Raw genomic sequence first — 25,537 nt, 5'->3', positions numbered from 1 at the left:
ATCCCACAAGCCGCGCGGCGTGGTCCAAAAACCCCCCAAACAAACAAACCAAAAAAACCTTTGCTAGTCAAAAGTGTGTGCATTTTTGCCAGAAATCCTTTTAAAAAATTTATTTGCTTGAGAGGAAGTCAGTTTCTGCTCACGCTTTCTGTGCTGTCTGCAGTGAACAGTGGCAGGCGTGGAAAGAAACATGAGTAATATTCTCCTCCATTCTCATGGAGGCTGAAAGGAAGCACTTGTAGATCATGCATCAGACAGACCGGACCTGGAAGGCAAGACAGAATGATAGAGCTAGGGCTTTAGAGCTAGGGAGACCAGTTTCAGTTCCAACTTTGCCACTCAATAACCGGCAGGTCCCTTAATTCCCTTGAGACTCAGTTTCATTATCTTGTGAAAATGGAGGAATAAATCCTACTTTACGAGGTCTTCTAAGGATTAGATAATGGTGCTCATTAAATGCTTAGCCCAGTTTTAATTTATAGTAGTACCCAGTGTATGACAAAGTTTGTGTGCACATTGGAGGAAAAAAGGATTTGGGGAGGACATGTTCCAAATGTTAATAGAAGTTACCCTTGAGGCAGTGGGGGATGGATGGAAGGGAAGGGAGGAGGTGGGGACTTTAATTTTCCCTCATGCGGTGCTATTGGAAAAACATTTTAAACAAGCAGGAGTGACTGAGATGTCTCAAGAAGACTGTATAAATGAGATAAGAAAAGGCCACTTAGCAATACAACACACTTAAGGAATAGGTACAGGAGTAACCTTTAAAGGCCTGAACAGGAGCTGCAGCGGAAAACTGGTGTTGGGGAAGCCAGGGGCCAAGGAGGGAAAGTCAACAGCATTAGCTTTTGTGGGCGGTTACTCAAGAGAACTGTAGCTCTTGTTGAGAACTGTATCAGATTGCATGGGTTGGGAAGTGAAAGGGAAGTGGTGGAGACTTATTTTTTTGACTATACTTTCAAGGAGTTTGCGGTGAATGGGAGGAAAAGAGGGCCATGTTGGCCCTTGACTGTCTCTTTCTCTTGATGGGCAAACCTGAGGATGTTTGAATGTCACTAGAAGATGCCGGCATATATGCGAGAGGTTTAAACTATTTTAGGAGGGCAGGACTTGTGAGCAGAGATACTTCTTGAGGTGGGAGAGAATGGGTAGAAAGATTAGCCTAAGGCAGTTTTCCTGCTGTAACCAGACAAAAGAACGTGTGGACTGTGAAGTTGAGTTTATTGGTGTGGTTCATTGCTGGAAGTTGAGGTTGTTCCTGTCTGATGGTATTTACTTCCTATGATGTTACCTGCTGAAAATGAGCTGAATTGAGATTTGAGGGGAATGTGGTTTTGAAACAGCTGCTATGGAGAGTGGTCAGAGATTTGACTAGGGAAACGTAGAAGGATTTGCCAGGGTGGGCTTAGTTTTAAGTTGTACTGAGATGGTAAGACATCTTTTTTCCACCAGCAGTTCTGAAGCACAGGTACAGAAAGGAGAAAGTGGACAGCTGCATTGATCCGTTAGAGTTTTGGTAGGAGAATGCAATGGAGGAAAAATAGTTGAAAATGCCTTCAGGAAATTAGCAGGAGTGTAGTTGAAGTGGTGTGCTTGGGGCTTATTTTCCCTCTTGTGGATTTGGGGGCGATGGTAATGGTACTTGCCTGGGAAGGTTGTGGAGGTTTAAATGGACTACTTAGAACAGTAATTGGCACAGAATGAGTGCCCAGTAAATGACTGTTGGGCTGGCTGGAGATGAGCGTGAGAATGGAGGACACTGATGTGAAGAAGGGAGGGAGGCTTGGGTTTGGAGTCTGCACAAAACTGAGAAAGAATCGTACATAGATTGAACTTATTACTTGGATTGGGTTCTAACAGAGCAGTTCTTGGTTCAAGACTGGTATCCACGTTCCCAGGGAACAGATTGGTCCTTAGCCTGGAGGCAGTGGTGGAATTCATGGTAAAATGCTTGGATGGGAAAAGTAATTACTTTTAACGACGTATAACTGAAAGTTATCTGCTATTTACAGTTACGGTATAGGCAAGCTGAAGTAGTTTTAATGGTATCTGTGAGTTTGTCACCAATAGAAACCAGAGATATTATCATATCACATTACATTTATTGATACTTAGACATCTTACATTATTGTCGGTTCATCACTGTGTTGGAATTATGCTTGCCACTAGAATTTGTTGTTTAATGTGCTAATAAAGAAGCACATGAATTGTTATCACAAATTTATTTTTAATATTGTAATACTTTCGATCTGGTTTTCTTTGTAATCCTATGCATTTTATTTTATGCACTCAAAAGGCAGGATAAATACAGTAGTCTCTCAGTATCTGCCGGGTATTGGTTCTGGGACCCCACATCCCAGGGGATACCAAAATCTTCGGATGATAAAGTCCCTTATATAAAATGCTGTAGTATTTGTATATAACCTACACACATCCTCTTGTATACTCTAAATCATCTCTACACTACTTGTAATACTTAGTGCAATGTAAATGTTATGTAAATAGTTGTAAATACAATGTAAATAGGGGTAAATGCAAGTTTTGCTTTTTGGAACTTTCTGGGATTTTTTTTCCCTGATATTTTCAATCCGTGGTTGGTTGGATCCTTGGATGCAGAGGGCTGACTAAACTTAATTTTCTTTTAAGTGCTAAGTTTTAGAATAAGGAGTGAGTTAGTGTCTTAGTTACTTCCAGTGAGGTGTGGGCTTTTTTTCTTTTTTAAAACTATTACTTGTAGTTTTTTTAAAAAATTAATTTATTTTATTTATTTATTTTTGGCTGCGTTGGGTCTTTGTTGCTGCGCGCAGGCTTTCCCTAGTTGCGGAGAGCGGGGGCTTACTCTTCGTTGTGGTGCACAGTCTTCTCACTGTGGTGGCTTCTCTTGTTGCGGAGCACAGGCTCTAGGTGTGCAGGCTTCAGTAGTTGTGGCCCTAGGGCTTAGTAGTTGTGGCTTGTGGGGTCTAGAGCGCAGGCTCAGTAGTTGTGGCACACAGGCTTAGTTGCTCCGTGGCATGTGGGATCTTCCCGGACCAGGGCTCGAACCCATGTCCCCTGCACTGGCAGGCGGATTCTTAACCATTGCGCCACCAGGGAAGCCCCTACTTGTAGTTTTTTAATATATCCACTGTGTTTCAATCACTTGTATTAATTATTCTTTTTTATGTTCAAGTTGTCCCACCTTTGGCTTATGGGAATTCCTTTCTTTTGACTTTAGTGTTCTTTTGATTTGACTTACTAACCTTTGATAACTTCTTGCTTTCTGGTCAACACGAAAATGCCCCAGGCTCATTTTGTACATATCCTGTTTCAGACCTGGGATCAGTCTTCAAGGAGTCCTAGATATTTTTCAGTGGGGAGTGAACCACAGTCTGGGTACTGGGTGTCCTCCGTGTTATTGGGATGTCATTGCTTCTAGGACTTTTCATTACACAGAGATAGAATATATTTTCTTCAAGGGATAGAGCTAGCATTTTGGGGGGAGGGAAAATCAGTTTACATGGTTTTTGATTAAAATTTAACATTATGGCTTTTTATTTCACTTACTGAATTTTATACTTGTATCTCTTTTTCTCTTAATTGAAAATCTTGGTTCCTAAAATATTAACTTATTTGCATTGGCTTACTACATGTATTTAAATAGTTTCAAAATAATAATAATGTCAGTATTACTACGAATTGACTATTGAGTTCAGCCTGAAATTTCTTTGCAGTACTTTACTAGGATGTACAGTTAAAATACTGCATTCTGAAGGCGGTTCAAATAGTTAATATTGCTTTGTGGTTGTATCACTAATTAGTATACAGTTAGATTCGTTCATTTGTTTTCACTCTTTAAAAATGTTTTTTCTGTTTTGACGATGTACAACTATATAACAACTTAGAAGTCGCATTTCCATCATCCCTTCTACCTCATTCCTTCCTCCTCCTATTGGTCATTTTTAAAACGTCGTTTGGGGTTTGTCTTTCCAGTGTTTTCGTAGCAAAATTATATGTATTCATTCTTGCCCCTCTCCTCCATATACAAAAGGTGGCCTCTACCATATGTGCTGTTTGCATCTCTCTGTTTATATATTATAGCTTGAAGAGTATCCCACATCATTATACAGAGATCTTTTATGGCTCCGTAGTATTCCATTATGTTAATATATCTTCATATCTTCCTTGTTTTTATTGATGTTATTATGGGTTATTTCCAAGCTTTTACTGCTTCAGATAATGTCACACTTAATAACCATATGCATGTATTGTTTCATATTTACAGGGATGTATTTTCAGAGTAGATTCCTAGAAGTAGGATTGTCAAGTTAAAGGGTACATGTGATTTTTCTTGATTTCTGTTAGGGGTGGTATCATTTTTGCATTCCTGTCACAGTGCATTGGCCTCATCTTTGTCAACAGAATGTGGTATCAGATTTTTGGATTTTTGCCAGTTTTATTAGGTAAGCATTGTCTCATGTAGTTTGTATTTTTATTTTTTTATTATTATTATTTTTTTTGTGGTATGTGGACCTCTCACTGTTGTGGCCTCTCCCGTTGCAGAGCACAGGCTCTGGACGCGCAGGCTCAGCGGCCATGGCTCACGGGCCCAGCCGCTCCGCGGCATGTGGGATCTTCCCGGGCATGTGGGATCTTCCCGGACCGGGGCACTAACCCGTGTCCCCTGCGTTGGCAGGCGGACTCTCAACCACTGTGCCACGAGGGAAGCCCTATTTTAACCCTTTTTAAGTTTATAGTTCAGTGACATTAAGGACATTGTCTTATTGTGCAACCTTTACCACTATTCATCTCCGGAAGTACTACATCATCCCATACTGAAACTCTCTACCCATTAAACGACGACTCCCCGCTCCCACCTGCCCCGGGCAACTACCATTCTACTTTCTGTCTATGAATTTGACTCTTGTAGGTACCTCATATAAGTGAAATCATACGGTGTTTGCCTTTTTGTGATGGGCTTATTTCACTTAGCAGACCTGGTTCATCAGTGTTGTAGCATGTGTCAGAATTTCCTTTCTTTTAAAGCTGAATAATATTCTGTTGTACGTATCACATTTTGTTTATCCATTCATCTGTTGATGGACACTTGTTTTGCCCATTTTTGAATTAGGTTGTTTTTTGTTGCTGTTGTTTTTTGGTTTTCTTATGTTATTTAAATGTGTGTTGTTATGAATGATACAAAGCATCTTTTCACGTTTGAGTCATTTTCATTTCTTTTGTGAATTTACTGTTCATATCTTTGCCTTTAAAAAATTGAGTATTGATCTTATTTTCCTATAATTTTTAAGAACTAATTGTGTATTTGTGATATGTTATAAATATATTTTCCTACATTTTCATTTGTTTTTTTACTTTGCTTATGCTTTTGCCATGCATACTTTAAAAAAACTTGTATAGTGTAGTTTATCAGTCTGTATTTCTTCTAGATTTTGAGTAATAGCTGGGAAGTTTTTTGTTTTTTTCCTCCACTCCCAGTTTATGAAGGTATTCACTCCTGTTTTCTTTTAGTACTTACACTGTCTGATTTTCCATTTCAATCTCTGATTTATTTGGAGTTAATTTTGGTGTATAATATGAAGTATGGATCTGATTTTGTTTTTCTAAATGGCTGTCCAGTTGTTCTAGTACTAATGATTAAACTGTCCATTTTTCCCTCTCATGCTGATTATGTCTTCTTTGGAGAAATGTCTATTCAGGTTCTTTGCCCATTTTTTAGTTGGATTATTTGGGGGGTTTTTTGCTGTTGAGTCGTATGAGTTCTTTATATGTTTTGGATATTGACCCCTTATCAGATATATGATTTGAGATAACACCTGCATCATATACTAGATTTCAATGTACTCTTGAGTTTATTTCTGGATTTTATTCTCTTGGTCTGTTTGTTCATGTGCCAGTATCACAACATTTATCTAGAGGCTCTTGGTAAATCCCATAAATTCTGATATGTTGTATTTTTATGTTTGTTTGTCTCAGGAAATTTTTTATTTCTCATTTTGTCTCTTTGATCAGTTTAATATTTAAGAAGATCTCGGTGTCACATGAAAACTGGAAAATTTTCTTCTTCTCTTCTACATTATGTATAATAGTGCCAAACATAATTTTCAGGAACCCCATTATAAATGTTTGTTTATCCTGAGATATGTTAACTTTATTCTTCAGACACTTCTTTATATTGCTATTAAGCAGTTTTAAAAATACTCTTGTGGGCTTCCCTGGTGGCGCAGTGGTTGAGAGTCCGCCTGCCGATGCAGGGGACGCGGGTTCGTGCCCCGGTCTGGGAGGATCCCGCATGCCGCAGAGCGGCTGGGCCTGTGAGCCATGGCCGCTGAGCCTGCGAGTCTGGAGCCTGTGCTCCGCAACGGGAGAGGCCCACGTACCGAAAAAAACAAACAAAAATACTCTTGAGGGCTTTCCCTGGTGGTGCAGTGGTTGAGAGTCTGCCTGCCGACGCAGGGGATGCGGGTTCGTGCCCCGGTCCGGGAGGATCCCACATGCCGCAGAGCGGCTGGGCCCCTGAGCCATGGCCGCTGAGCCTGCACGTCCGGAGCCTGTGCTCCGCAATGGGAGAGGCCACAACAGTGAGAGGCCCGTGTACCGCAAAAAAAAAAAAAAAAAATACCCTTGATGATTGACTTGCAGATGCTTTTTCGGAAATTAAAATAGATCATGTATCCTGTTTTGCCCTAAGCCACATACTTACCCGCTTAGGGAATTCTTAACTGATTAGAATCATACTTGTAGAATGCTTGAAGTCTGTCTGTCTCATTGTGTAGAGGAGAAAATGGAGACTCAGAGAGGATATTAAATGACCTGCTTAAAATCCCCTAACAAGTCTTCCTTGTGGCTGTGACCAGTAATCAGGTTTCTCAACATGTGGTCCGTACTCGTTCTTCTTACATCTCAGTAACACCTTGTGTGTGAAGATTTTTATTACCTAATTCAATTTCTTGTTTTAGGTTTATTCTGATTTTATCTTTCTTCTTGAGGTGGTTTTGGTAATTGGTGTTTTTCCAGCAATTTGAACGTTTTGTCTAAATTGTCTAATTTATTGGCATAAAGTCGTTTATAGTACTCCCTTATAATCCTTTACATTTCTGTAGGATTGGAAGTGATGTCCCTACTGTATTTTTATTTTGGTACCTTTGTGTATCTCTCTTCCCTCTCCTTTCTTCCTCCCCTCTACTCCTGTTTTAACCTTGATCTTTTTAAAGAAGCAACCTGGCTTCATTGACTTTTTGCATTTCATTGGTTTCCATGCTGATCTTTATTATTACCTTCCCTTTGATTGCTTTGGATTTAGTTTGCTCTTTTTCTAGTTTCTATTTATGTATGTATGTATGTCTGTATGTATGTATGGCAGTGTAGGGTCTTCGTTGCTGCGCGGGGGCTTTCTCTAGTTGCGGTGAGCAGGGGCTACTCTTCGTTGTAGTGCACGGGCTTCTAATTGTGGTGGCTTCTCTTTGTTGCGGAGCAAGGGCTCTAGGCGCACGGGCTTAAGTAGTTGTGGCATGAAGGCTCAGTAGTTGTGGCTCATGGGCTCTAGAGCACAGGCTCAGTAGTTGTGGTGCCTGGGCTTAGTTGCTCCGTGGCATGTGGGATCTTCCCAGACCGGGGCTCGAACCCGTGTCCCATGCATTGGCAGGCGGATTCTTAACCACTGCGCCACCAGGGAAGTCCCCTTTTCTAGTTTCTTAAGGTGGAAGATTAGTTTGTTGACTTGAGATCTTTCTTCTTCTGTAATATAGATTTTTTTTGGTGTGTGTGTGTGTGGTACGCGGGCCGCTCACCCCTGTGGCCTCCCCCGTTGCGGAGCACAGGCTCTGGACGTGCAGGCTCAGCGGCCATGGCTCACAGGCCCAGTCGCTCCGCGGCATGTGGGATCCTCCCGGACTGGGGCACGAACCCGTGTCCCCTGCATCAGCAGGCGGACTCTCAACCACTGCGCCACCAGGGAAGCCCAATATAGATATTTAATAAAGCTAAATTTCTAAACACTGCTTTAAAAATTTCTAAACACTGCTTTAGCTGCATCCCATAGATTTTTCTATTTAGTGTTTTCATTCTCATTCAGTTCAAAATATTGCTTCCTAACTTCTTTTGTGATTTCTTTGACCCATGGACTATGTAGAAGTGACAGATTGATTCTCACATGGAGATTTCCCATATTTTATCCTCTTGATTTCTAATTTAATTCTCTTGGAGTAAAACATTTTCTATGATTTTACTCCTTTTAAATTCACTGTTTTATGGGCAGGCATATGGGGTATCTTGGAAAATAATTCAAGTGTGCTTGAAAAGAATGTGTATTTTGATGTTCTTGGTTGGAGCATTCTGTAAATGTCATTTAAGTCAAATTGGTTGATACTGTTCAGTTCTGTATCTTTGGTGTTTTCTCTCTGGTTGTATCAGTTATCAGTGTAGTCTTCAACTACTGTTACTGTATTGTCTAGTTCTTTTTGTTGTCAGTTTTTGCTTCACTTATTTTGGGATTCTCTTGTTAGGTGTGTATATGTATAGGGGTTAAATCTTCTTGATGGTTAACTTCATTATCATTATGAAATATTCCCCTTTGTCCCTCTTAATTTTCCTTACTCTGAAGTCTGCTTTGTCTCATGTTAAGATATCTATTCCAGCTTTCTTTTGATTAGTGTTTCCATGGTTTTTTTAAAAAATCATTCTTTTAAACCTGTTTGTGTCTTTGAATCTAAACTGTCTCTTATAGACAGAATAGGTATGGTTAGATCTTTTATCCAGTCTTGGAAACTTAACCTTTGGAGTATTTGATCTAGTCACATTTAATGTGATTATTGATAGAGTTGGATTTACACCAGCCACTGTGCCCTTTGCTCTCTATGTCAAATGTCCTTTTTGTCTCTCTGTTCTGCTCTTACTACCTTCTTTTGTGTTAAATAGAAAATTAAAGTTATACTATTTAAATTTCCTTCCTCCTCACTTTTTCCCTCCTTCCTTCCCTCCCTCCCTCCCTCCATACCTATATCCACTTGAGTTTTTTCCTTAGTAGTTGCTCTATGGATTACCATGTGCATCTTTATCATACTCTTCTTTAAAGTAATACTCACTTAATTCCAGCAAGATACAGAAACTTTGCTCCAATATATCTTCATTTACTAACCCCCCTTGTGCATTATTGTCAGAGATATTATGTTTATGTGTTATAACCCAAACAATACTGTTTTATACTTACTGTTTTATGCAATCTTTTGCTTTTAAATGAGTTTTTAAGAGCCAACAGAGAAAATATATAGTCTTCCTTGTTTATTTACCTTTGTGTCTATCTTTACTTCATATGGATTTGAAATACTGTCTAATGTTCCTTACTTTGAGTTAGCAGGACTTGTAAGGCAGACCCGCTAGCAACACATTGAGCCTTTGTTTATCTGTGAGTGTCTTTGTTTCACCTTCATTTTTGAAGGGTAATGTTGCTGGGTGTAGATTCTTGTTTGATAGTTGGCTTCTTTCAGCACTTTGAGTATGGTATCCTAATGCCTCCTGGTCTCCAGTATTTCTAGTGAGAGGTTATCTGGTAATTGTATTGTTCCTTTTTATGCGATAAGTTGTTTTCTCTTGCTGCTTTCAATATATATTCTCTTTGTTTATGGAACAGTTTGACTGTGATGCATCTAGGTATGATGAGCTCTTTGTGTTTATCCAGCTTGGAGTTTATTGAACATCTGGATCTTAGTTGAATATTTTTCACCAGATTTGTTTTCAGTTGTTATTTTTTCTGCCTTCTCTTTTTGAGACTCCTGTAACTGCTGGGAGGCTTGCTTGAACATTTTAGTCTCTGAGGCTTTCCTTATTTTCATTCTTTTTTCCTTTTGTTCTTTAAATTCAAATTCAAGTTCATTGATTCTTTCTCTCTCATCTCAGATCTACTGCTGAGCTCCTCTAGTAAACTTTTCATTTCAGTTGTACTTAAAAAAAAAAAAGTTTACTTATTATTTATTTATTTTTGACTGCGTCAGGTCTTAGTTGCGGCACATAGGATCTTTTGTTGTGGCACACGGGATTACTCTAGTTGTGGCGTATGCGGGCTCAGTAGTTGTGGCACGGGCTTAGTTGCCCTGAGGCACGTGGAATCTTAGCTCCCCAACCAGGGATGGAACCCACGTCCCCTGCCTTGAAAGGTGGGTTCCCAACCACTTGATCACCAGGGAAGTCCCTCAGTCATACTTTTTTTTTTTTTTTTTTGCGGTACGCGGGCCTCTCAGTGTTGTGGCCTCTCCCGTTGCGGAGCACAGGCTCCGGACGTGCAGGTTCAGCGGCCATGGCTCACGGGCCCAGCCGCTCCGCGGCATGTGGGGTCTTCCCGGACCGGGGCACGAACCCGTGTCCCCTGCATCGGCAGGCGGACTCTCAACCACCGCGCCACCAGGGAAGCCCAGTCATACTTTTTAACTAAAGAATTTCCATCTCTTTACTGAGATTCTGTATTTGATGAATCATTATTTTTCTTTTTTTTTTTTTTTTTTTTAAATTTTATTTATTTATTTATTTATTTATGGCTGTGTTGGGTCTTCATTTCTATGCGAGGGCTTTCTCTAGTTGTGGCAAGTGGGGGCCACTCTTCATTGCAGTGCGCGGGGCCTCTCACTATCACGGCCTCTCTTGTTGCAGAGCACAGGCTCCAGACGCGCAGGCTCAGTAATTGTGGCTCACGGGCCTAGTTGCTCCGCGGCATGTGGGATCTTCCCAGACCAGGGCTCGAACCCGTGTCCCCTGCATTGGCAGGCAGATTCTCAACCACTGCGCCACCAGGGAAGCCCAAATCATTATTTTTCTTAATGAGTCATTGTCATTCTTTCCTTTAAGTCTTTAAATATGGTTTCCTTTAGTTCTTTACCCGTCATTTGATAGAATGTCCCTCAGTTTGAATTTGTTTGATATATAAATGATTATTAATGTGTGTCTTAATGCGTGTGTGTTTTCTATCTTTTAAGGTTGGGGCTGTCAGGGTTTCATTTGGATTAGATTAATTGGAATGTGGCACTTAAAGTGTAAGTGGTATTTGATAATTGCAAATCCTAATTTGCTCTTTGGCAGATTGGTTAGTTGGGTGGATGGGACTGCTGTTTGTTTTCTCGTGAGCAGCTGCCCTTATTGTCATAATCACACTTACTGGTTTTCTAGTAGCAACTAAAGGTTACATTTATGCAAATTTGAATTTCTTGGCCACACATAATATTTTTTAGCCTGTGATGAATATTGTAGTTACAGATTCTATACTTGAATTACAAAAACCTTTGCCAGATACCACTGATTTATTATTTCATTGAAGTCCTTCTGGTATTACTAAAAGTCAGTTGCTTGCAAGAACAGAAATCTCCAAGTAGCCTAAGAAAAGGAGACAGGTGAATCTCATGGAAATAAGGTTTAGGAGTACAGCCCAAAGATACAGGAATGCTTCTGTTGTTAGGATGCCATTCTCTGTGTGTGTCTGTGTGTTCTCTGTGTGTATGTCTTGGTCTGCCTCACATTGTGTGTTCTCTCATTTCTGCTCTGCATATCTCTTGTATACTTTTCTGTTTATCATTGTTCTCTGGTTGCATTTGTGCAAAATGGCCAGTGGTTTCTGAATCCACATAACAAATTACATCTCCAGTGCCCATGAGCATGTAACTGATCCAGCCTCTGTGGGCCAAGTTCAGATTCCCAGGAGGAAAACTTTAACGTGCGCATCCTGGTCCAGTTAGATGTGGCAGAGTACAGTCCTCTCTTTCTGTAAAATCTGTAGTTGAGGACAAGATTTCTAAAAGGGGGATGTGAGCCAAGAGTGGCCTCAGTTAGTACAAATTTTGGATTGAGTTTGGTAGTAAATCCCAAATGTTTTTGGAAACCTGATATTTTCTTTTGCCGAGGAAAGTCTATGTAGAAAGCCATTTCTGAAACATTGGTCACAACAGAATTCAACATTATAGGTTGTTTTTAGTGATTTCATTTTGAAATACTTTGTGCATAAAAACAGAAACATAGCTGGTAAAATATGAAAACTCCTCTGTGTACCTTGTACATATATTGACAACTAGTAATTATTTTGAATTGTTAGGTGTTTGTAGTTTCAAAGTCTGGGCTCTTTAGGCCTGTTCTGTATGACCTCCCAATTCTGGTTTACTTTGTAGTTCTTAGATCTTTCCTTTCCCTTTTCCTTTTCTTTTTTCCTTTTCCTCTTCCCCTCCTTCCCTCCCTTCCTTCCTTTTTTTTCTTTCTTTCTTCCTTCCTTCCTTTCTTTCTTTGGGTATATATTTATTTACTTTTTTTGGAAATATAGTTGATGCACAATATTATGTTAGTTTTAAGTGTACTACCTAGTGATTTGACATTTTCATATATTATGAAATGATCACCACCTAAGTCTAGTAACCATCTGTCCCCATACAAAATTATTACAATATTACTGACCATATTTCTTATGCTGTATATTGTTTATTTAATAAATTTAGGTTTGTATCTCTTATTCCCTTCACCTATTTTGTTCCCATCCCCTTCCCCTCCAGCAACCACCTGTTTGTTTTCTGTGTGAGTCTGTTTTCATTTTATTTTGTTTGTCTTATCTTTAGATTCCACATATAACTGAGATTATGTGGTTTTTGTCTTTCTCTGTTTGACCTGTTTCACTTAGTGTAATACCCTCCAAGACCATCCATGTTGCTGCAGATGGCAAAATTTCATTCTTTTTTATGGCTGCGTAGTATTCCACTTTATATATATATATACATATATATGTATATATATATGCAGTAATATGATAAAGACAAAATACTAGAAGTAGTGGAAACTTTCAGTGATATATATATCACATTTTCTTCATCCATTCATCTGTTGGTAGCCACTTAGGTTGCTTCCATATCTTAGCAATTGTAAGTAGTGGTTCTGTGAACATTGGTGTGCATATATCTTTTTGAATTAGTGTTTCTGTTTTCTGCAAGTAAATATACAGAAGTGAAATTGACTGATCATATGGCAGTTCTATTTTTAATTTTTTGAGGAACATCCATACTGTTTTCCTTAATGACTGCTACAATTTACAGTCGCACCAACAGTGCACAAGGGTTCCCTTTTCTCCACTTCCTTACCAACACTTATTATTTCTTGTCTTTTTGATGATAGCCATTCTGGCAGGTGTGAGATGGTATGTCTCATTGTGGTTTTGATTTGCATTTCCCTGTTGATTAGTGATGTTGATTATATCTTCATGAGTCTGTTGGCCATCTGTATGTTTTCCTTGGAAAAAATGTTTACACAGGTCATCTGCCCACTTTTTTTTTTTTTTTTTTTTGCGGTACGCTGGCCTCTCACTGTTGTGGCCTCTCCCGTTGCGTAGTACAGGCTCCAGACGCGCAGGCTCAGCCGCCATGGCTCACGGGCCCAGCCGCTCCGCGGCATGTGGGATCTTCCCGGACCGGGGCACAAACCCGTGTTCCCTGCATCAGCAGGCAGACTCTCAACCACTGCGCCACCAGGGAAGCCCCTTGCCCGCTTTTTAATTGGGTTGCTGCTTGTTGTTTTGATGTTGACTTGTATAAATTCTTTGTATATTTTGGATATTAACTTCTAATCAAATATATCATTTGCAAATATATCCCATATAGTAGGCTGCCTTTTTTTTTTTTTTTTTTACAATAAGTAAAGTGCCTTTTTTTTAGATTTTATTTTTGGCTGTGTTGGGTCTTCGTTGCTGCACGCGGGTTTTCTCTAGTTGTGGTAAGCAGGGGCTACTCTTTGTTGCAGCACCTGGGCTTCTCATTGTGGTGGCTTCTCTTGTTGCAGAGCATGGGCTCTAGGCTTACGGGCTTCAGTAGTTGCAGCACGTGGGCTCAGTAGTTGCATCATGTGGGCCCTAGAGCGCACAGTCTTCAGTAGTTGTGGGTTTTATATGTTAATACAGAAGGGTTTTATGTATTAATACATATAAACATTCTCTATGCATATCTATTTATATAATTTCAAGTTAGGGTCATACTTTATATATACTATTTTGTACCTGTTTTTCATGTTTTATATATATATATATGTATATATATATATATATATATATCACGTTCTGTATTTTTTATTCTGTGCTTACATTTTACTATTTATTTATTTATTTATTTAAGATGTTAGGGTAGGAGTTTATTAATTAATTTATTTTTGCTGTGTTGGGTCTTCGTTTGTGTGCGAGGGCTTTCTCTAGTTGTGGCAAGCGGGAGCCACTCTTCATCGTGGTGCATGGGCCTCTCACTATCACAGACTCTCTTGTTGCGGAGCACAGGCTCCAGACGCACAGGCTCAGTGGTTGTGGCTCATGGGCCCAGTTGCTCCGTGGCATGTGGGATCTTCCCAGACCAGGGCTCGAACCCGTGTCCCCTGCATTAGCAGGCAGATTCTCAACCACTGTGCCACCAGGGAAGCTCCCATTTTATTTTTTATATGTGTGTGTGTGTGTGTTTATGTTCTGTGAAGGAAAATCACATAATACTTTTGGTTGTATACCTCATGATGTTTGTACACTATGTTTTAAATATTTTATTGCAGGTGGCCAGGCTTTCGAGTTCAGTCTTTTTTTTTTTTTTTTTTGTTCTGTTCTTGGTTTTGTTGGAGGCTTGTGAGCTGCACATGGTATGACTTTTGAATGTGCCTGTTTTGATTTTCTAGCAGCGCAACTCACCAGGAAAACCGTATTAGGGTCTTAATGCTCCCGTTTATTCTTGTATGTTCCCCTTGTTTTGGACGCATGAACCTAATGAAATCATATTTCTCTGGATTCTGTGAGGGCAGTATATGATCCACTTGTATTTGGCATATCTCTGCCTCTCCCATTCTATTTTAGGCATAGGAGCTGATTCTGATCATAATCTTGAACTTGTAGGGCCCCAAAGTAGTTTTTTTTTTTGGCTGTTGTCCAGCCTCCATCAGGACCCAGTTGAGTCTTCTACAGTGAGTGGGGGACATCCTCAAGATCCTGTGGCTACTAGTATTCCCGGCGCAGTGCTGTTTTTTCATCAGTAAGTTGATTGCCTGGCCAGTGGTTCTCCCTTGGTGTGACCCTGAACTTTGAGCACTAGTACCCTCTCCTTGGACTAACCTGGGATATGAAGCTATTTCCTCCGTCGCTGGTGGTAGAATCTCATACCCGTTGGGGGGTCTGAAATGATTATTGGCTTCCAAGCACAAGAGCTGTGTAGTGTCACTGAATACGTACTCATAATTTGTTATAATAATCATCACTGCTATTTCTTTCTTGCTTTTTTCGGCCTTGCTGTGCAGCTTGTGGAATCCTAGTTCCCAGACCAGGGCTTGAACCCGGGCCCGCGGCAGTGAAGGCACCGAGTCTCAACCATTGGACCGCCAGGGCGTCCCCATCACTGCTGCCTCTTTCCTCTCGCACAGTGTGGCTGCACACGTAGCTACTTGTGCTCTCGAACCACATCGTAAACCGCTTGATACTGCCGGGTCTTCCTCACCGATTCCAACCGTCTTGTTAACGTGGCTGGCTTGCCGTGCTGACAGATAGGGTATAAATAAGACCTTTACTGGGGCATAAACACACGCGTGCCCTGAATATATAACCATCCTGTTTAGACTGCAGCTTCTTGGAATTGTTCCAGGGAGTAGTGGTTTACCTGAGGACAGAATCCTCTGGGCAGTGTGCTTGTTACTGACCTGCTCTTAGGAAATCGTTTCCACCGAGAAGTCAGGTGGGTTGATGGCATGCCTGGATCTGGATGTTCCGTCCCCCAGTCTTGTTCCACGTTTTAAGATGCTCAGTAGCTGACGTGGTAGGCTCTAGTTCATCATTACACAGCTGGGCACCTGTGAGGCCTATGCCACCTGTCTCTTCCCTCTTCCGTGGGTTAAGGTTAGCTCGGTAGTTACAATACCTTCTTTCCTTTAATCTAAGCTACCATCTGTTTTAAAATGCATTCCAAGCTCAGAGATAAAACTTTTCCCCTCAGTTTTATTGAGAGATAATTGACATACATCACTATATAAATTTAAAGTGTACAGCATCATGGTTTGATTTACATATGCAGGCATACCTTATTTTATTGTGCTTCACAGACATTGTATGTTTTACAAATGGAAGATTTGTGGCAATGCTGCGTAGTCATGGTTAACATTTTTTAGCAATAAGGTATTTTTTAATTAAGGTATATACTTTTTTTTTAGACATAATGCTATTGCACACTTAATAGACTACAGTATAGTGTAAATATAACTTTTATATACACTAGGAAACCACAACATTCGTGTTACTTGCTTTATTGTGATATTGGCTTTATTGTGGTAGTCTGGAACCAAACCGCTGTTATCTCCGAGGCATGCCTGTATCATGAAATGATTACCACAGTAGGTTTAGCATCCGTTATCTCATACGGAGACACTAAACTTCTAAAATACATGTTTGGGGATCCGTGAAATCTAGTTGTAAGGTTAACACTAGAGATGAAAAGATGTAAGGGCTCTTTAGCACTTGGCAAGGCCTAAGCTGGTGCTCTGGCTTCTCAGTAGTTCTGCTCACATGTGTTGTGACATGGATTCACTGCAGAATCTTGCTGGCCTAGGTCATGACCAGATTCACTTGACTCTTTTCCAACATACTGCTTTCCCTCTAATAGACATAATTCTTAAGGATGGCGTTGTCATTTTATCCAGTAATGCCATAAAAGTTTTTAATTTAACACTGCCCTTTTTAGTACCCTTTCTCCCCCGCCTCCTACCTCATGCAACTTGCTTAATTCCTGATCCTACTTTTATGATACAGATTTTAGCAGGTGTCATCAACATACTGGACTGTTCTGTTGCTTGGTATGGTTTTTTTGTTTTGTTTTGTTTTTAATTAATTTATTTATTTTTGGCTGTGTTGGGCCTTTGTTGCTGCGCTCGGGCTTTCTCTAGTTGGAGCGAGCGGGGGCTACTCTTCCTTGTGGTGCGCGGACTTCTCATTGTGATGGCTTCTCTTGTTGTGGAGCACGGGCTCTAGGCGCGCAGGCTTCAGTAGTTCTGGCTCACGAGCTCTAGAGCACAGGCTCAGTAGTTGTGGCACACGGGCTTCGTTGCTCCGCCGCATGTGGGATCTTCCCGGACCAGGGCTTGAACCCGTGTCCCCTGCATTGGCAGGTGGATTCTTAACCACTGTGCCACCAGGGAGGCCCCTTGGTATGGCTTTGATGGCTTCATTTATTTTTGGAATATTGCTCATGTGTCCCAGAAGCTTTGCTACAGAACTGTCCGCGCCCATTTGTCTATTTTCCCACATAAAATCAATTCTGTTTAAGCATGTGTCTTTTTATGTTAATGCCCAAAAGCTCTTCATTAAATGTAGATCTTTGAAGTCTGTTATTAAAGACCCCATTTTGTTAACATCTCTGGGTATGCCATTAACTCTGAGAGCAGTTGAGGCTGAGGTGTATTTCGTTCTCTGCTAGCAAATGTAAGCTTCTAATGAGTACTGTTCATCTGAAATTTCCAGGCTGCAGAGACAGGGCATGGTCCTGTCTACATCCATCACTGTTTCCTATTGTTTATAGTTTTTAGAGGTTCACCTAGGAACTCCGTCTGTATGTCCAGGCCAGTTGAAGCCCAATAGCTGTAACTTTGATTTTATGTGAATCCATTCCTAGGCTTCCTAGGGCTTTAATTGTTCTGGATGGATACAGAAGCCATCGATTGTACCTAATGTCTGTAAGTTACTGGTCTTATTACCCACTTAGCTGATACCTGGCAGTCTTAATTTAATCAGATCCCTAACACTTAAGTTTAGAAGGATTCCCTCAAATGTAGTCAGTGTTTGCTTTCCCTGCCTCACATTTAAATCTCCCTCCTTGAATTGATATTTTTGTTTATCTCCTTGTGGCTCCCTTCATCCCAATTTTTATATTCCCAAAGCCTCCATTCTCAGAAGTGGTAGCTTTGTCATTTAAGTCCTTGTGTCCGTGGTGAAGTCCCATGAACCCCGATGGTCAGTCATCTTCTTAAATACAAGCTGACCACCGTGACCTGGCAACGTGCCAAGACTGACCTCAAGAAAGTACTGAAACCAAGGGTCTAGGCCTCCCTATTCCTGGCCCTCCATTCTTCAAAGAATCCATTGACCTGTTCTCCCTCCCATCAAAATTATATGTTACCTTGTTCTGAGCCTTAACCAGCACCAGTTATCGCGTCTGCTTTCTCTTCAGAGTTGGGTACTTTAAACTAATAGCTGGCAACTCTGCTGGCAAAGTTCATGGCTTCATAATTTGGAGAGTCCCAGTTATTAGCTCTCAAAGAGTGCCCTGACTTTATCTGGTGATGCCTGTTTCACTTGAGAATTCCCAGATCCCTGGATGTCTATCAATCTCATAATGTCTGGCTGTTTTTCCACCTTGGATGTTGCCCTTAAATTTCTCTTGGTGGGGTGGGGGAATCCGATCGCTTTACAGTTTGTTATTCAGAACTTTAGGCATGGCCTCATAGGTAAGTTTTCTGATATATTCTTCCAAATTTAACCTTGTATTTTTATTGTAAACAGCATTGAACGATGTTCTAATTCTCCATGAGGCTACATTGGGCTAGATTATTTTTCCTGAGCTTCTTAATTTGCCCACGTATACTAGTAATAAACAACTATAATCTAAGGTTAACTGAGTGGGTGAGCCCCGATGCCTGCAATCTGAAAGAGCCTAATTAGCACATAATTTAGTGAGTTCCAAAGTTATTTGTTGTTTATCTACATGTAAGGAAAGTGGTGAAAAGACAGTAAGTCCCTGAAAATCCTAGTTTAATAATGTATAGTAACTGTATTTTTTCAGTATTTTAATTTTAATTATGGAAAGACATGCAAGGTAAAAGACACAAGAAATAACTTTGGCTCAAAAGTATTTCTGTTCTTGACTCTGAGTTCAAAGTAAATTAGCTCTTTTGTTTTCTTTTTTAAATAGGGTTACACATCATTTTGGAATGACTGTATATCATCTGGATTACGTGGCTGTATGTTAATTGAATTAGCGTTGAGAGGAAGGTTACAGCTAGAGGCTTGTGGAATGAGACGTAAAAGTCTGTTAACAAGAAAGGTAAGAGGGGGCCTATATAATATCTCCTTTTTAAAGAGTTTGTGCTGCCTAAAAATGACGACTGTTTCTACTAATAGTTTTCTTTTTTATTGAAGTATAGTTGATTTACAATGTTGTGTTAATTTCTGCTTACAGCAAAGTGATTCAGTTATACATATACATGCATTTTTTAAAATATTCTTTTCCATTATGGCTTATCACAGGATATTGAATATAATTCCCTGCGCTATACAGTAGAACCTTGTTGTTTACTAATAGCTTTCAAAAATTAAAGAAGAGAAGTTGATTTTAAAGTTAAGTCTTTATTGAATCATGTTTCCATATCTTTTCTTGCATCCTTGGGTTTTTGGTTCTTTGCGCATAATGAGTAATGTAATTCATTGTTAGGATCGCTGGCCATTGCATCCTACATATTCAGAAAGACTCCAAACTTTATTTGCTGCTCCTGAAAGCCATGATTTGGAAGACTTGACGTAACTACTCAAAAGTGGTATTGTGCAAATTAACTATCCATAGGCTGTTGATCTTTTTGCCAGAATACAAATAGTTTTCAGATCTCTGCCTCTCCACTGTGAAGGTCTGTGTTAATAGAGGTATTATTGACTAGTTTTTAGAATTTCTAACTTTAACCTCAATCTAAAATATTCAAGACTCTTTCTCTTCTAGTCTGTCATTGTTTCTTGGGGGACGTGGGGTGTTTCAAAGCTATTTTTTCCTTAATACATTGTCTTATAATGAAATCCAAAAAGTTTTAGGTGAAAACTGAACATTTTTTGATTGATATGCCAGAGAGAGTAATAATCCTATAGGAAAGAAAGGAATGTATTCTTGAAGGTTGTATGCAAAGTAAACACGGTATGGCAGAAAATATTCCTCGTGGAATATTAAAATTAAATCTAGTCATTTAGAGTCAAATGAGCTGGCATGAGATTAGTTTTGAAGTTACTGTTTTAGATATCTATGTCATAAAGCAGAATAAAGTTTTTATTTGTTTTACTGTGCAACCATAGATTTATGGAGGACAGAAACCTTAAGAATTTGTCATTATAATTATCGATGAAATATACACATTGGTTACTACTAATAGTAGAAATTACAAGTAATTTTACATTAATGTTATGGAGCCCTGACCTAAAGTGAAAAGATTTTGATACTGTTTGTTTTTTTTTGGAGCAAGAACCAGTTTTGTGTTGATTATCAACAAATTGTTTGCTCTTTCGTTCATTTATTCATTCATCATTTATTTATTTAGTGCTTAAGTCTTCCATGCATTGTGCTTGACTCTGGGGATACACTGGAGACCAAGAGACACATGTTCCCTGCCTGCATGGGCTTTTTACTTCAATCTGCTTGTTTGTATGATCTTAACTAGGCAGTTGATAGTCTTTTGGAAAAATACTGCAATATGATTTAATCTATTCATTTAAAAATAATGATTGATTATATTAAGATAATACATACATGATAGTTATAAGATCAAATTGTACTTAAAGACTTACAACAAAAAAAATAGCAATCTTCTACCTGCCCTTCCCCACTCCTTAGTCTTGTATCTGGGCGGCAGCCATTCTCAGTCCTTGTATTAGTTTTGTAAGGCTGCCGTAGCAAATTACCACAGACTTGGTTGCTTGAAACAACAGACATGAATTCTCTTTACAGTTCTGGAGGCCACAGTGTGCTGTTCCTTGCCTCTTCTAGCTTCTGATGGCTTTGAGGCTTTCCTTGGCTTCTGGCTGCATCTCTCTCTGTCCTCTGTTTTTACATCACCCTCTCCTTTGTATGTCACTCATAAGGACACTTTCATTGCATGTCGGGGCTCATCTGGATAATCCAGGACAATCTCATCTCCAGATCTGATTTAATTTTATCTACAAAAATTTATTGGGGATTAGATTCTGGGGGTTAGGACATGAACACCTTTTGGGGGTCACCATTCAGCTTGCTACAGTTTTCACTTATTTAGGCATTTACCTCCATATTTCTCAATAAGCTTATACTGCCATTTCTTGATAAATCAGTTGGAGATGCTCTTTACTTACTTACATCTATTACTTAAAATAGATGGATGTTTGCGGGCCTTCCGTGGTGCCGCAGTGGTTAAGAATCCGCCTGCCAATGCAGGGGACACAGGTTTGAGCCCTGGTCTGGGAAGATCCCACGTGCCACGGAGCAACTAAGCCCGTGCGCCGCAACTACTGAGCCTGCGCTCTAGAGCCTGTGAGCCACAACTACTGAGCCCACGTGCCTAGAGCCCATGCTCCGCAACAAGAGAAGCCACCGCAATGAGAAGCCTGCGCACCACAATGAAGAGCAGTCCCCGCTCACCGCAACTAGAGAAAACCCGCACACGGCAATGAAGACCCAGTGCAGCCAAAAAAAATAGATGAATATTTGGCTTTCTTACATACCACTTTTTACCCCTACCTTTCAATCTTCCTAATAGAGTTATATCATAATTTTTGGCAAAACAGTAATGATTGTTTTATATTGTTACAACTATATTAATACTGTTTTCTGTAGAGTTAAGTTATATCCTATGATTTCCTTTCTTAGATAGTTTTGTTTTTTTCTAGAGTTAATCCCTTTTCTTAAAGTTTTCTATGTAGCTCTCCTTTTTTCTTACATGCTCCATCAGAGAAAAGTTAGATTATTAATTTTCAGATGTTCAGATACATCAGATAACTCCATTAAAATTTGCCTGTGTTCCAGTCTGGACTGGTTATGCTTTGGTTCTACTGGGACTTCCTGTCACTTTTTTTTTTACTGCTTTCAGCCCCCTGTTTCCTGGATCTAATGTTTTCTTCCACCCTCGTGGGAGGAAAATGTTTTGAGACTTTGCATGCCTGAAAATTCCTTTATTGTACCATATTTCTATTTGACAGATTGGCTGGGAATAGAATGTTAGATTTTTCCCACGGAATTTTTAAGGCATTTCCCCATTGTCTTCTAGTATACAGAGTTGCTGTTAGAGTCTGATGCCCTTCTGATTGTCATTCTTTGTATGATACCTGTTTTTTCTTCTCTGGAAGCATTTAAGATCTTCTGTTTATCTCTAGTGTTCTGAAATTGTGTAATATGCCTTGATGTGGGTCTTTTAAAATTCACTATGCTTGGGCTTCTTCAGTCTAGAAATGTGTGTCTTTTGATTTTGGAAAGTTTTATTTCTTGTATCTTCACTCTGTTTCTAGAACTGTATAAGGTGGAGTGGACCTCTTGGCTGTTCTTTATTTTCTTTCTGATTTTTATGTTATTTTTCTTTCTGGTTTGTTTCCTAGCTTTTTTGAGATATAATTGACATTCTCTTGGTCTCTGTTACCTTTTAATCCTCTGTTGAGTTTTTTATTATGGCTTTCATGTTTTTGATTTCCAGGAACTGTTTTCTGTATCATGGCTTCTTATTCTTGTTTTATGGATGTAAGATTTTCTTTTAAATCCCTGAGGATATTACTGCTCTTTTGAGAATTTTCTTAATCTGTGTTATCTGTTTCTTCAGTTCTTATTTTCTCTTTTGGTCTCTTCCTTGTTGAAGACTTTCAAGTGTCTTGTCATCCTTGGTTATTTGTTTATATTTAAGAATGAGGCTTGTCCTCCAAGAAGAAAAACCCTAAATATAAATTATATGTGTGGGCAGGAATATTTACTAGTGGGCCACACATTGCTGAATTTTGTTAAGGAGTTGGAACTTGCTCTGAGTTACTGAAGAATTTTAAGCAGAAGCTGGAATGTCATGATAAGATTTACCTTTAGAAAGATCAGTGAGGAGTATGGATTGAAAAAGGCTAAAACTAGTTCAGGGAAGCTAGTTAGGAAACTTAATCCAAGGAAAGTTAATCAGATTAGGTAGATTAGAATGATTGTAGAGGTGATGGAGAAAAATAGTCCATCTGAGAGAGATTTGGGGGGCAGAATTTCATAAGAAAAAAGATCCAACTATACCCAGCTTATTGTTACCGTGAGACCATTCTCAAAGGGGTGGGCATGCACTGGGTGTTGAGGCCAGATGGAAGTAGATTTAGGGAGTAAGTGAGAAGTAAGAAGTGGTGGCATGACCATAGCATATAGACATACAATGTTTTCTCCCGAAGTTCTCCTTTCTTTTTTCTTATTCTCTCTGACCCCCTACTAAAAGCATGGTCTAGAATAGTACTTTCCAATCAAACTCTCTGTGATGATGAAGATGTTCTGTATCTGCACTGTCCAGGGTGGTAGCCACTAGCCACATGTGGCTGTGAGCCAGACACTTGAAATGTGATTAGTGCAAATTGAGACATGCTGTAAATAAAAACACACTGGATGTTTGAAGACTTACTATGGAAAAATAAGAATGTAAAACAATCTCAATTTATTTATTACATGTCAGTACTTTGGCTATGGTGGGTTAAATCAGATATATTAAAATTAATTTCACCTGTTTTCATTTTTTAAAAATATAACTACTAAAATTTTTAAAAATAGATTTGTGGCTTGTATTTCTGGTTCTAATTATATTTCCATTGGGTCATGTTGTCTCAGATACTGTATTTTTTTTTTTTTAACCTTTCATAAGATTGAGCAAAAAGGAAAGGATGTATTGTCAAGGACAAGTTTGAGGGAAGACTCCCATTTTTAAAATAATACTGTTAAATTTCATAACATCTTAACAGGTAATGTAAAGTAATATAACAAATTCCACTTTGATATTATAGAATTTCAACTAGAAATTTGTTGTTTAGCCAAGAATGTTATTGAAGGCTATAAAGATCTACTACTTGTTTAAAGCAGTGTAGCGTTTTGTTCTCTCATACCCTACCTCTGGTTTTTCTACTCTTAAAGTGGATTCTATATCCACCTTAACTTAAAGTTTTGTAGTACTTAAAAATTTTGTGTAATCAGACCTTATTGGTATTTTCAAGGATTCTGCTTATGGTCACAGTTTTGAGAAAACTTTCTCATCCCCTCAATTATATTTCATATTTAAATCTTTATCTTTTATTTTGGTATAAGCTCTGAGGAGCCAGTTTTATTATTATATCTATTGAAAAATTAATTTCTCTACTGATGTGAGATGCCACATTTATTCTATATTCAATTCTTATGTATAATTGAGTCTGTTTCTATAACTAATAAATGTTTAAAAAATGAATTTCTGGATCAAATAGCCCAAGGTTTAGCAGTAAAAGGAATTATGATGAGTATAAACTGTTCTACCATTTTGTTTTCCTAATTATTGCACAGTAGCTAAATTTTCGTTCATGATTGTGGCTAATCTGGTTAGGTTAAATATTGGATTTCCTTAGTATGGAATTAGTTTAAAATCTGAACTTTGATACTGTATGAACACTTGGAGCTTTAAGCATAATGAAGTGTTTGCATAATTGTTTAAGTTTTTTGTTTAAAAAGATCAAGTAGATCATGTGATTCTTGTTGATTACATTTTAGGTGATTTGTAAGTCAGATGCTCCAACAGGGGATGTTCTTCTTGATGAAGCTCTAAAGCACGTTAAGGAGACTCAGCCTCCAGAAACGGTCCAGAACTGGATTGAATTACTTAGTGGTAAGCTTCTGTGTATAAACTAAAAACTGAATTCTCTGAAAGATTTTTGTAAAAGTTTAAAATCCTTTTGAAAGGAACTTAGACAAAATAGCCAAAAGCTTGTTTAGTTAGTTGGGCAATCTGGAAAGTTAATCAGTCACTAAATAGGGAAAATAGTGGTTTTTAAAATTTCATCACCTTTAACAAAACTGAGCAGATGTGGATCAGGTATAGTACATACTTCCTTAGCTTCCTTAGCTCCTGTCATTCTTTATCAAAATTACTTCATGCTACCTTATTCTGGATAGGCTAGGTTAAGCTGTGGTAACAGACAACCCTAAAACCTCAGTGGCTTAAAACAACAGTTTATTTCTCACTCATACTGTAAATCGGTCACAGGCCACTTCATTCTCATTTTGGCAGCTGGGCAAATGGAGCTGCCACCATCTGGAGCACTGTCAGTCACTAGTGTAAAGGAAAGAAGAGAATAACAGATCACCCAGGCTCTTAAGTTTCTGCTCAGAAATGACGTGTGGTGCAGGTTTCATTGGTCAGAGCAAGTCACATGGCCTCCCCTAACTTTAAGGAGACAGAAAGCGCAGCTGTAGGAAGGAACACCTACTTGGTTGATAGCACTAATGACTACATTTATTTTAAAGTTATTTGTGTATTTGTCTAATCTTCTAGATAGTAAACTCCTGGAGTATAGGACCTGAGTTAGCTTGTTGTTCCTCTCTACTGTTACGTAAAACATAACTTCTGCACACATCTATGCTCATTTCATTTCATGTTCAAATATATTGCTATTTAGACTTTTAAAAACGTTTGGAGGTTGTCAGAGATTGGTAATTAACATGATGTCATTTTTCTCACTTATAAATAGAGTTTCTAAAGTAAGAGTTGTATTATGAAGATATTCTTATATCAGTAAAAGATTGAGTTTTGCGTGTGTGTTTATTTATAATGTGAATACACA

General features: G+C 39.0%; 1 protein-coding gene across 2 annotated transcripts in view; it reads left to right on the top strand.

The window, feature by feature from the left end:
* The window catches only part of GOLPH3 (golgi phosphoprotein 3), a 274,985-nt gene that overhangs the window by 18,289 nt on the left and 231,159 nt on the right, over positions 1 to 25,537 (top strand). For both annotated transcript variants that reach the window (XR_014015763.1, XM_081233376.1), the window contains exons 2-3: positions 18,918 to 19,049; positions 24,468 to 24,582. Coding sequence is in view for 1 of the 2 variants with exons in the window: in XM_081233376.1 (XP_081089502.1) it covers positions 18,918 to 19,049; positions 24,468 to 24,582 (247 nt within the window). In the remaining variant the exon portion in view is untranslated. The remainder of the gene's footprint in view (positions 1 to 18,917; positions 19,050 to 24,467; positions 24,583 to 25,537) is intronic.

This window comes from Mesoplodon bidens (assembly GCF_964165515.1).
Source record: "Mesoplodon bidens genome assembly, chromosome: 4".
In the NCBI taxonomy this organism is placed as follows: Eukaryota; Metazoa; Chordata; class Mammalia; order Artiodactyla; family Ziphiidae; genus Mesoplodon; species Mesoplodon bidens.
The sequence above is the reverse complement of the archived record's forward strand: the minus strand, read 5'-3'. Positions and strand labels throughout refer to the sequence as shown.